The sequence below is a fragment of the Engraulis encrasicolus genome, chromosome 24 (genome assembly GCF_034702125.1).
Source record: "Engraulis encrasicolus isolate BLACKSEA-1 chromosome 24, IST_EnEncr_1.0, whole genome shotgun sequence".
NCBI classification, from domain to species: Eukaryota; Metazoa; Chordata; class Actinopteri; order Clupeiformes; family Engraulidae; genus Engraulis; species Engraulis encrasicolus.
In genome coordinates this window covers 21,139,751-21,153,356 of record NC_085880.1, presented here as the reverse complement: position 1 = coordinate 21,153,356, position 13,606 = coordinate 21,139,751, and the positions used below count along the sequence as shown (strand labels likewise).

Below are 13,606 nucleotides of genomic sequence, written 5' to 3'. Positions count from 1 at the left end.
AGGCAAAGTACCCAAATTAATATCTACTGTATCTAATCACTTGATGCTCCCAGTTCTTTTAGTTCTTCTCTCTTTTGTCTGCTTTCCTTGGGTGTTCATTAGCAATTGATAGGCCTATGCCTACCTCTAGTTTGTCTGGGCTCCCAACCTAGCCTGCACCGCTGTATGGTGGTTATTGATGGCTGCGTCTGTAATGGTGTATGTATAGATTTAGCAACCTTTGTAATTGCAGTTACAAACAAAAGGGGAAATCGATGGGGAGTGAATGAGTTATGTAATTTCCTGTTTGGAGAAGGTAGTGAATGTATAGGTGTGTGTGCGTGTGTGCGTGCGTGCGTGCGTGCGTGCGTGCGTGTGTGTGTGTGTGTGTGTTCAAGAAAGAGCATTGAGTTTTGTGTTAAGTCTAGCTACATGTGTGTGTGCATGTTCACATACTTGTGGGAAAGTGTTTGCATGTGTTTGTGTCTGCATGAGAATATGTTGCATCAAGTCCGGTGCAAGAATTTTAGACGTGTGTGTCTTGTCTGTTCTCCTGGGTAAATTTGCATACTTGAGTGAGTGAGAATCCTGCATAAGTGTGCTAAGTCTACTGCCGGCCGGCGTGCGCGCGTGTGAATAATCTGTTACATGGAGTCTGGTAAGGAGGAAAAAGCTGTCTGTGTCCCAGAATAATCCTGCTAATGACTGCTGTGCTGACTGCGGCCCCTCCTGCTCTTCCTCTCTCTCTTCCTCTCTCTCTTCCTCATCTCTCCCGCTCTTCTTTTTCTCTCTCTCTCTCTCTCTCTCTCTCTCTCTCTCTCTCTCTCTCTCTCTCTCTCTCTCTCTCTCTCTCTCTCTCTCTCTTTCTTTCTCTCTCGCATGCGGCTACACTATGCTCCTTTCCCAATCATCCGCCCAGGCGGGCACACACTCACACACTCACACTTTCTATCCCTCAACTCCCCAAACTCATGCTTAGACACTCATCCTCATTAAGACAGCAACACACACACACACACACACACACACACACACACACACACACACACACACACACACACACACACACACACACACATTCATGCTCCCTAAGATACACACACACACACACACACACACACACACACACACACACACACACACACACACATGCTCCCTAAGATACACACACACACACTCAATGTGTACACATACTGTAGATGTGACCTTTCTATCCAAATGTGTAGTGCATTGATCCAGAGTAAAAAAGATGAATGTTCACAAATGCCCCGCAGGCTTGCACCCTTTACACAGTTGCCACAACTTCCACTTGCACACACCCCAATTTATTAAACACACACACACACACACACACACACACACACACACACACACACACACACACACACACACACACACACACACGATATGTGTGCATATGTTTGCGTTCATCCGGACCCGACTGCACAATAGGAACTGTCAAAATCATCATCATCCTACATAACATAACAACAACCAGACTGATGATGACACTCGTCTGGCTCGCACCCACCTCTTCCTCACAGTTATCTCCCACATGGGCACCGCTACACGCATACACACACTCTCTCTCTCTCTCTCTCTCTCTCTCTCTCTCTCTCTCTCTCTCTCTCTCTCTCTCTCTCTCTCTCTCTCTCTCTCTCTCTCTGAGCCTGTAATGCCCTTGGGAGCTTGTTTAGTCTTGTCAGCTGGCTGAGTGGATCTCTGGCTGGGGCCGTTGCATATTTATCAGCCGGGATGGGTTGACTATTCATGTGGATATTTTGGAGTGTGATTAATATACTCATTAATATCTACCCCTGCTGCTGCTACACTAGCACAGTGCGCTGTTGACCTGCCCTTATACTACACACTTGAGTATGGAGAGACGGTCACTCACTCACTCACTCACTCACTCACACACACACACACACACACACACACACACACACACATGGGCGCTCTCGCACATACACAAGCACCTGGGGACTCTTTCTCATACACACACACACACACTCACACACACACATACGCACAAACACCTGGGGTCACACACACATGCCTGGGGACTCCCTCTCTCTCTCACACTACACACATACTGCTACTACACTAAAAGAAATGCAATATTGCGTACACACACACACACACACCCACGCATGCCTGAACGCACGCACGCACGCGCGCGCACTCATCCATTTGTATACTTATTAATTGGATGGCCTAGCTCACATACAGCTCCAGGCCTTTTTATTAGAATACCATGAAAAAGTTGATTTATTTCCATAATTCCATCAATAATGTTAAACTGTCATGGATTGTAGATTCATGGCCCAGTTTTTTAACTATTCCAATCATTATTTTTTTTCTTTTTATATACGTTGGCCTTCCAGCTCAAAAAACCCATGAATTGGGGAATTCGCATTATTAGAATATTGTTATAAAATCACATTTTTCTTCATCAAAATTCGGGTCACATTATATCAGTTGAAATTTGGTACTTTCTACATAACATGCAATGGTCAATACTTGGTTAGGACATTCTCTGTCTTCATAATGGCCATGATGCGTTTAACATTGAAGTCAATGGAAAAACAGTGCATGGCAGTTACGGAAGCCCAGATATCCTTGATGCTTTGCTGTCAGCTGTTCTTGTTTGTTGACCTGGTACCCCACACTTCACTCTTCAATATTCCCTGTAGATTTCCATGCCACGTTTTGGCGCTAACTCACCAGTTTAATTCTAAATAACCAGAAATGAATCCCCATTGAAAATGAATGGGGTTTAATTTCTGTTGAGTTAGAATTAAACTGGTGAGTTAACACCAAAACGTGGCATGGAAATCTTCGGGTATATTGAAGAGGGAAGTGTGGGACACCAGGTCAGCTATACAAAAAAAGCTGACGGCAAAGCATCAAGGATATCTGGCCTTCCATTACTCCCATGCACTGTTTCTGCCATTGACTTCAATGTTAAACGCATCATGGCCGTTATTATTAATAATATGAAGACAGAGAGAGTCCTAACCAAGTATTGAACATTGCATGTTGTGTAGAAAGTACCAAAGTTCAACTGATTTGATGTGCACTGATGTGAAACAAATTTTGATGAAGAAAATTGTGATTTTATTACAATATTCTAATGATGTGAATTCCCCAATTCATGTTTTTTTTGAGCTGGAAGGCCAAAATGTGTAAAAATAAACAATTTAATGATTGGAATAGTTAAAAAACTGGGCCATGAATCTACAATCCATGACAGTTTAACATTATTGATGGAATTATGGAAATAAATCAACTTTTTCATGGTATTCTAATAAAAAGGCCTGGAGCTGTATACTGCTCAGCTTGTATTCAGCGTGACATGTGAGTGCAGAGGTAGTTCAATCTGAAGGTTGGACTACCACAGTACTAGAGTCTGGCCCTTGCTGCTCGCTGCAGTGGGACTACTCTGCTGTGTGATCCATCCATCCATCCTCTCCCTCCCCTCTGTGCTTTCACACAAGGGCTATGCAAAGCAACCACTGTCTGCCACTGCCTTCTCTCTCTCTCTCTTTCTCTCTCTCTCTCTCTCTCTCTCTCTCTCTCTCTCTCTCTCTCTCTCTCTCTCTCTCTCTCTCTCTCTCTCTCTCTCTCTCTCTGGTGTAAGAACTTGTGTCTGTGTGTTTGTGTGAATCAATGCTGGTCCTTCTGCTTCGTGTAAGGAGTTAACTTCTGGTGAAACTAGTGTGTCGATTTATGTCAATTCCCTGAGCAAATGACACCGGTGCTTCTATTAGATACCTCTGTTATTATTTACTTATTTATTCTCTATGTGCCCTGTCGCTAGCTTATTCTGACACTTGTTATCCAAAATGCTGATGAAATCTGTATGGTTCTCTGTCCTCCTCCTCCTCCTTCATGCAACAGGGCTTCTCTCTTAGGGTGCAAGGCAGCAAGAAAGCTAAGGCGAAGCCAAAAACACACACAAACTTTGTTCAGGTATTTGCTCCCTCTCAGCCGTCTTCACCGTGTAGCCTGTCCTGTAGTCCTCACTCCTGCTTGCCCTGATCATCCACTGTTTCTTCTGCCATTGCCATCACCATCACCACTACCATCATACCCGTTTTAATTCATGGTATTGCGGCATCATGTAATTACGTAGCACTTGGCATAGAATCACTTCATTAATCATCAAAATGCTCTCTGATGGGAAAATGTAATTTGGATTGATTCATGGATTTGGGTTAATGTCTTGTTGTACATGCTTTTAAACTTTCAGTTTGTCACATGCTTAAGTCTATGCGTATGCATAGAATACGTCATGAGTACATTCCAATTTACTACCAAATGTTACTTGTAGATACAAAGTAAGAGCGTGTAAGTCGGCCAAAATGTCCTTGTCCTAAATGTTATACAAATATATGCTGTATACAAGTATGAAGTTGTATTTGTATGTCCATTTGTGTTTAGAGATTATTATTATTTATTTTTTTAAGGTATTTTTGGAGAGTGCATTTTGTTGTTTTTTTCCTCTTACAATTTTTGCTTTCGATTGTTTCTTTTTTCATATTGTTTCCTTTTTCTTCTCTTGGTGAATGTCTTGAGCGTAATGAGTGTGTCACGTCCGTTTTGGCGAAAACCCATTCGCTAATCATACAGTGGCACATCCAGCAAGGCAGCAGCGAGGGAAAGAGACCAGAAAAGCATCCTCACAGTGACTAAACCCGCCGCCCACTGAGGTCATCACGCAGATCGTCCTCTGATTCATTTATGTCTTTTATTTGATTTAATCGCCCATCTGCCTTTCTTTGAGTAATTGAGAACTTGCCTCTGCATTCTGCAGTTCTATACATGGGATCCCATTTTTTGACTGTGAGCGTCTTTGTGCTCATGCATACACAAGTGATTGTAATTCATAAGGACAGAAATCGGGACGTTCTCCAATGCGTGTGTTGTGTTGTGTCTTCTCATAGCTGGTTTTGTGCCAGTGTCATCTTTGTTTTGTGGCCTGGACAATCTAGTCAGGGAAAAACACAAAGACAGAAGCATCTGATGACTTATTGAGACTTAACAGGAGTGAAGAACAAGCTCTCAATCCAGGGCAGGGGCTATAGGGAGGGCGAGCAGGGCATTGGCCCCTGGGCCCAGGGCACCCTTGCATTGGTGGTGGGGGCCCAATTGTGATCTTGTCAGGTCATATAGGGGGCCCGATAAGTGTTTTGCCCTAGGACCCTGTGTACAATTGTTCTGCCACTGTCTCAACCCGTCACTCAAGCCCAACCGTGCTGATGTCCATCTCCAGCTTCTTATGTATCTCAGTCACAGATTTAACTAACTAGCCTGCGGTGTATTCAGGAGGCTTATGGGAGATTCCATTTAGTTCCAAGTCGTGCATGTTCAAAAGCAGGAAATGGCCCGCTGCTCTACTCTACAGAATCTCAGTCAGGGGCAGCACAGACAACGGACAAATGTTTTTTTGTTTTTTTGTTTTTTGTTTTAAAGATATTTTGTGGTCTTTTTGGCTTTATTTGTGATAGCATAGTGAAGATGGTGACAGGAAGTGAGTGGAGGGAGAGGCCGCATAGCAGATGAGTGCCCTACCGTTAAGCCACGGTAGGGCCAACTAACAAATGTTTCGAGGTGCATGTGAGGTCAGAATGATCGGTGGTGTCTCTCTCCAGGGAGAGCTTCCATGTCCATCCAGAGCTTGATTTTTAAGTAAATTTGCAAAATGTGAAAAGTATAAAAGGGTACGGCGATGCACGCTAGAGAATCTTGGGTTTTCAGCCTATGAAGTCAGTCAGGAGCAGCTCAGAGAACTGTTTGTGGTGGACGTGAGGTCAGAGCGATCGCTGGTGTCCATTTCCCGTCTATATTGTATCTGAGGCACAGATTCTACCAGAACACCAGCACAGTGTGTGCTCAGGGGGCTTATGGGAGATTCCACTTCCCAGCATTCCAGATCCCAGCATGTCCATGCAAAGATTGATTTCTGAGTAATTGGGGAGCATTCGAAAGCCAGGAGATGGAAAGGTTCCCAACTAAGAGAAATCTTAGATGTTCAATCGAAAAATTCAGTAACAGCACAGAGAACTTAGAGTTGTGTTTTGGATGTGAGGTCATTATGACCTGAGAAGCTCAGTCGCAGAGACAAATGGAATGTACCTTTGTCTGGTCATGGCACAACCATATGTGGAGTAGAGTAGAGGACGTTTATTGATCCCAAATGAAATTGTCTTTTATGCCTTACGTTTCAACAGTTATAGAGGGTTTTCTACTGTATTTCTATTTTCTTTGTATTTTAATGTTTTTTTTTTTCGTGCTTTGTCACTGCCTTAATTTGCAATTGTGTGGCTCTGTTTTGTTGCATTTTTATTACATATTTTTAATTTATTTATGGCCTTTATTCTTCTGGTCTTGTCTTCGTTCGTCACTGTCTCTCACCATCGGGCCGATGGTCCATGATGTGTTGTGTTGTGTAGAGGTGGCATGTGGAAGCGTTGAGGGGTGTGTGAAAGAGTTGGGGGTGGAGGTGGAGGATCTGCCACTTCGTCTCCATCTGTGTGTGTTTGGGTCCATGGACGCGGCTGTGATTCAGTAACCCAGATTCCTAACAGACGTTGAGCCTCAAGAGCCGTTCAATCACATCGACCTCAATCACACCTAACCTACACCTCTAACTGATTCAATGCTGAAATGAGGTCACCATATCACAACAAACATCTCACTCCTTTAACACAGAAATCTTTTATTTTATTAAAAAAAAATTAAGGCCACGCGAATCACCTTAAACCTCACCAGTCACTAACCTAGATTTTTAGTACAGAAATCCTGCATCATATCAGTCTTCCTAATTCTTTCAGCCCATTGATTCTGTGTTTCAGGGGGTTGTTTGATATCTGTTCGGAGAAGCAGAAACCTCTCACTATTCTGCTCATGAAGTGCGTTGACGTTTACAGAGGGTTTTTTATGTTTATGTTTTCTATTTCTGTTTTCTTTCTATTTTAATGTTTCTTTTATAGTAATTTGTCACTGCTTTAATTTGCAATTTTGTGGCTCTGTTTTGTTGCATTTGTATTACATATTTTACGACAAAATTTGATTTATAGACGTTCAGTTTGAAACGTAGTGACTTCTTCCCTTCTCGTCTCTTTCTTTTCTTCTGGTGACCCCTCTGTCTGGCTTCTTCGTCTCTTTAGGATCCAGTGGAGAGTGAGAACAAGAGGAACACTAGAACCACTAGAACCCCCAAACTGGCCGTGCACCAGGAAGAGGTGAGTCCGGAAAAGAAACACCTGCCCGACTGGAAACGGCTCCCCATGTGTTATTTACAAGCCTCCCACCCCCCCCCCCCCCCTCTCTCGCACTCTCTCTCTCTCTCTCTCTCACTCTCTCTCTCCCCTCCTGTTGACCGAGTTGCGATAGATACCATAAGGTAGCAAGGTTGGTGGTGTTGGCTTTCTGATACCGACACTAGTGCTCCCTTTTCACCCATCTTCATTTGCAGGGCTTAATAGCTCTATTACAGATGCTCAACAGCCATTATCACACTGCAGGTTGGTTCCAACCCAGTGCCTGCACGAATCAGCTCTTGGCTTTGCAGGCAAATGTCTCTGTTTTACAACATGAAGGAGCACACAGGGAATGGATGTTTTAATTTATTTTTTGATGTATTGTTTTATTAGGACATACTTTTAGAGTACATATCAAACAGCAGAAGTAGACATGAACAATTTTTCACGAGCCATTTTCTTCTGTGCACGTAAGAAGAGGTCTCAGCAATATATAGCACTATTACTAATGATGGGTTAAACAAATTATAGGTAGAGGATTGGAGGCAGCAAGTGATATTAGTCATCAAGGACATTGATGATGTAGTCAATAAAGCATACATTTTCTGTAATGGGATTTCGCCCATCGTGTCCTCTCGAGAAAACTTTGATGGAATACCAATGGGAAAACCAAACCTGGGTAATGAAACAATCTGTCAAACACCTACCATTGTCTTCATAATGCAGACGAATGGACATAATTATCTTTTCACATTGTACTGGTTTTATATTTTTCCAAAAAAGAAAATTGTCAGCCTGATTATCATCAACTTTCAAATCTCTTCCAGACTTGGTCTGACCAAGAGCATAACAATTAACATTTCCCGAACAGCATTAGTTAACCTGTTCCCTTTATTTGCTACTGTTTTTTTGCTTCATGCTGCCCCTTCAGAAATGTTACCTTTTTCATGAATACTTACCACAACCATCATACCACCATCATAATGAGAATTCATTATGACTGGGGAAATTGCATTTTTCATACATGAAAATGGGGATCTATCCCATGGCCATTTTGAATGTCCAGAAATTGACATTTTTAGCTGCAAAACCTACTGTGCTTTGGTCATACTAGTAAATATTCGTTTATTATTTAGTAAATATTAATGAAAAGATGAAATATGGCAATAGGCAGCACAGTTTCAATGTGAAGCACAATTGCAATACCTACTCTGACCACCATGTTACACAGTGCACCTTTTAAACTTGATAGTGGAAATGAAGTAAAGGTCATGGCGATTCTATTCCACAGATTTTGACATTAAACCAACGGTGTGTACTAGGCATGCTACACCCACGGCACATGAGCCGTGTCTCAGACAAGGAAAAGAACAACATGTACTTCGCAATTAGACAACGGCAGCTTTTTTGGCAATAGCACACACCACAGTCTTTGTTCGGCCAGCAGATGAATACTAATGCTCATCTAGCGCCTGGTGCATGAGCATGTCCATCTGGTCACGGGCAGACAGGTGCACCTGGCACTGCTTGGTGGCGGCACGCCTGACAGCATGGCGCATTGACGTACGTACGCCACTCAAAAAAAAACCCGCCATCTTCATCATTGCATCATCAACTGACCGTTGTAGCGCAGTGGAAAAATTGACTTTCTTTCTTTTTCTATAGGCGGTCACTCAGTCACGTTTTCAGATCTTCCTAAAAATAACTTGTCTGGGTGTTTGCGGTTGTTTGGCGATGGTGGCATCATCATCACCGGTCGGTTGGAGCAGTAGGGGGTTAATGAGGCAGCCATGCCCATCAAGAGGCACAGCAGCACTTTGCCCTGCAGCACTGCGTGCAATCACGCAGGAGGATGATACTGCAGGAGTTCAGGCAACAAGTGCCAGGAAGAAGACATGCGCTCACACACACACACGCACACACACACACACACACACACACACACACACACACAGTCTCATGCACACACAGTCTCACTGTGCTTGCCATACGCACATACATACGTATGTACAGTACACACAGACTTATACATACATTGTGATGTTGCGCACACACAGACACAGTCACACAGTGCTTATCATCCAAGCTTATGCACACACACACACACACACACACACACACACACACACACACACACACACACACACACACACACAACCACACAACCACACACACCATGTAATTGCCGAGTGGACAGCAGGCTGAATCTGAGCAGGCCTCTTTGAGTGTGCGTGCAACGAGCTCGTTTCTTTGCCATGTTCTGGGAACATTATTAAATGGCATCATAGCACAATTTAATTAGACGGTTAATACATTCTAGTCATGTGTGCTGCGAAATGTGCGATTTACAGAACTACTGTGATCACATCATTGGCCCTATCCTGCTAGAGATTAATTTCTCTCTTTTTTAAAAACATTAAATGGATAATGGTTTTTTTTATATATATATATCTTTCCATATCTGTACAGTGGAAGGCCAAAACCCCAGTACATTTAATAACTACAAGGCGCCTTGAGACATATTCAAGGTTATGGTGCTGTGGCGTACTGCTGCTCAATAAATTGTTTCTTTGCAGTCAAAGAAATTGTTCTAGCATTTTTTTAAAAAAATTGACTCCATGCCTATTTTTGGCTTCTTTTTATTAAACTTTTTTTGGGGAAAGGTGTGAAAATGTACCTGAATGAAATGGTTCAGAGACTCCACGTCAGTCTCCAGGGGACAAATGCGGTGTTAAAGGGGTATGCCACTATTTTGGGGCTTAATACAGTTAAAATCGTTGGCTGGGGTTTATAATGGTGGTAAAGTGTCGTGTTTTTCATGTTAGCCATTGTCTTGCTTTAAGACAAATTAAAAGGGAGAATATGTCGCTAAGCTAGTGAAAGTCAATGTATCCATGTAGCATGCTACAATGCTACACGGATGCATTGGCTTTCACTAGCTTAGCGACATATTCCCTCTTTTAACTTGTCTTAAAGCAAGACAACGCTTAACATGAAAAATAAGACACTTTACCACCTTTATAAACCACAGCCAATGATTTTTACTGTATTAAGCCCCAAAACAGTGGCATACCCCTTTAACGTCAGTCTACAAATTAAAACCGAATGGAAGTGAAGTGAAAACCGTAAGGCCTCGTCCCAGTGTCCTCCACGTAGATTCGGAGACGATGAGAGTGGTATGCAGCCATTATAAATGCATTGAGTTTAAACAGATGGCAACCTTGAGCGTACGGGAAAAAAGTTTGTTCTGTGTAGGAAAAAGAAAAACACTTTCAGTAGATCTTTTGGTGCCGTGTGCACTTGCTTGTGTGCACTTGCAGCACTTCTTTGTACCATGTTTATATGACTGCACCATGCAAGGCCTGGGTGATCCCCCTCACCCACTAGATTAGCGAAAGCGAAATCCCAACTGGGAAACTCCAACTCCCATTGTCATTGTGACACAGCACTCCACAGGCTGACTAACAGCAAATTCCAATGCATGGTTGCTTTAATCAGTATCTTTACCTCAGAGTATCCTTGTAACATCAATCTCCTCTGCATGCTGAGGTTTTGTCCGATTAAGAGTGTGGACTAAGAAAAAGATTTTTCCTCTTCCTGCTTTTTGTACGGTATATATCTGTAGCTTTGTATGTTGATCTCTTGTTTGTTATATATTCTGCGTGGACCACAGAAAGAGTAGCTGATGTGTCCCATCAGCTGATGGAGCATCATTATAAACTATTAAATATCATATCGTCTCCACCTCTCTCTGCAGCGCTCCCCTGCTCTGATGAACTCCAATAACTCCCAGTCCAGCCTGCGCAGCGGCAGAGAGGGCAAGCTGCAGAAGATCGGAGACTTCCTGCATAGCTCCCCCACCTTCCTGGGCAGCAAAGGTAGGCTTGAAACGCAACACTGAAGAAGGTTAAAACCGAAACGTCTGACGGGCAATAAAACACAAAGCTTGGAGTGCTGTCCTGTTCTCTTTATTTCGTATATTCTTGAGGAATGAGCACCCAGTTTTTTACTTTGGTTGAGTTGAGCGTGTTACACCCCTTAGTTAGGTTTGAAGCAGACCCATCATCTTCATTCCACAGACCTCGTCACACCACCACTTAAAGTTCAGGATTTGGTTTTGGCTGTTTGTTTGTTCGTTGGATCATACATCCGTTCATTCATTTGTTCATTTGTTTGTTTTTCCTTCATTCATTCATTCATAATACCCTCCACACTTAACTGGGCAGGTAGACCAACCCCTCATGCTTGTCATAAGGGACTGACATTCTTGGCATCATCTCTGCGTAGTTCCCCCCTCATGCCTCTGAAGCAGCTGAGATGGATTAATGAAGCCATACATTTTTGTTTACTCTATTAAAAATATATAGTTACACAAGTTACAATGTAGGCCTACCACTCCATTGTCAAGACACTTTGCTTTTAGAATTTGCATTCCTTTTGATTTGCTTCAGAGGGGAAAAGGTGTATCCCATCTCATTATCTCGTATCTTTTGTCCTCTACTTTTGCTTTGATTAATCTGACTCTCGTTTGTCCTCTGGTCCTGACAGCTAAGAAGATCATGGGCCTGGTGAGTGGCAAGTCTGATGTGGAGAGAGGCTGCTCCTCGTCCAAGCGGCCCAAGAAGAAGCTGTTCCACCCGGAGATCTCCGCCCCCATGGACATACCTGCCCACCAGGTAAACGCGGCTCACCAAACTCTGCTCACTCCCAAGTGCAGCTCACACAAATTACAAAAGAAAAATAAAAGATTTATGAACTAAAAAGAACTCCAGGAGTAAAAATAAATAAATATCGAATTGCATTGCTCTGTGCCAGATACTCAGAAAATAGTATAGCCCTGAGAAGACACTAAAGGGCTTACCGAAGAGCTCAGGAGACTTTGCAAGACAATATTACTCAGGTGCTCATCTGTACCAGGTGAAGTGTAAGTCCAAAAAAGGGAGGGAAAAGCCTTTAAAAAGCCTTTTAAAAAGCCTTTAATTTAACATGGCAATTCTGTTTAAAAACACTTGGGCCTACACGTTGCGGCCATATTGGCCTTCATCAGGGCGTAGACGAAGAAAGTGTAGTATAGTTCTTTTGGTTTCATTTTTAGTGGGGCTCAATCATTTCCCATAATCCAGTAACTTGTTCTTTCAGCCAATGGTGTGGAAACCACTGTCCACTGAAAACATGTTACATGCATATTGCATGAGGTTTGACATTCCCTTCCGTCCAATAAAATGTCACGGGGGGATGGAATTGTGTTGGAATGGAGTCTGGGTGGGTGTGAAATGGGGAGAGGTGTTCAGCCAAGTCATTGAGTTTAGCCAAAGAGCACTGACCTGTATACAATCTCACAGATCATTGGACGAGAGCCAGAGGAGAAGGACAGCGACCACCTCATTATCAAGAGACGACTGCGCAACCGGCTAGGGAAGTGAAGTCCTCCCTGGGGAAACCAACCTACGCAATAATGTTCAGCCCGGGACGACTCTGTCAAATCCAACAGTAGCTTGTTTCTTTGCACCATGATATCATCATATATAGTACTGTCTTTTTCAAAGAAATACTTGCACTTTCTTGTATTATTATTATTGTTGTACACTGTAGTGTTTTATAGAACAAAGTATTAGTATTTTTTTTTATTGTGTATCTTTGTTATACGTAATCATTTTGCACACATAAGGAGAGTTTTTTTCAATCATTAATTCAATAATTTTTTTAACTGACCAGTTAAATAGACGATCGTGTATTTTTTTACAGATCTCCTATTTGACACCCGCAGACCATGCTGAGTATGTGGGTTTGTGTAAACATGTAAATATTAACATAGCACGACATCTCTTAAGACTTCATTACCTTGACAACTATGGGGCAGTTCCACTAATATAATATTCTCAACATTGATTATTCAAGCCTAGTCTATTAACATTCTAGTGCCTTCCTTCACTTGGTTTCTCAGAAACCCTGAGTTGATTTATTTGTAATGTTTTTCCACGGTAATGTTGAAAATCAAACTGCTCATAGCTGCGAGAATAAACACATGTGCATTTAACACAACCTCCTTTTGTTGTTTGTAGTGTTTGAGTATGCCCTGGCCCTATCCATTTTCATGCACCCTGGCCTGCAATGCCACCTTTACAGCAGGGCCTTGACCAGAGCCACGAGCAAGAGGATGCAGAGGTGAGGTTAGCACAGTTCAACAGGTCTTTGCAGCGCGCACACACACACACACACACACACACACACACACACACACACACACACACACACACACACACACACACACACACTATCTAGACACATCTAGATGCAGAGGTGAGGTTGGCACAGTTACAGAGGTTTTTGCAGCACTCGCACGTGCATACTCACTCACA

The 13,606-nt window shown here is 42.8% G+C and overlaps 1 protein-coding gene across 1 annotated transcript in view; it reads left to right on the top strand.

Moving 5' to 3' along the window:
• The window catches only part of kif20ba (kinesin family member 20Ba), a 44,379-nt gene extending 31,090 nt beyond the window's left edge, over positions 1-13,289 (top strand). Inside the window, exons 31-34 of the mRNA XM_063192266.1 lie at positions 7,155-7,229; positions 11,005-11,125; positions 11,796-11,923; positions 12,590-13,289. Of these exons, the coding sequence (XP_063048336.1) occupies positions 7,155-7,229; positions 11,005-11,125; positions 11,796-11,923; positions 12,590-12,670 (405 nt within the window). The 3' untranslated portion in view covers positions 12,671-13,289. The remainder of the gene's footprint in view (positions 1-7,154; positions 7,230-11,004; positions 11,126-11,795; positions 11,924-12,589) is intronic.
• Positions 13,290-13,606: the final 317 nt, after the last annotated feature.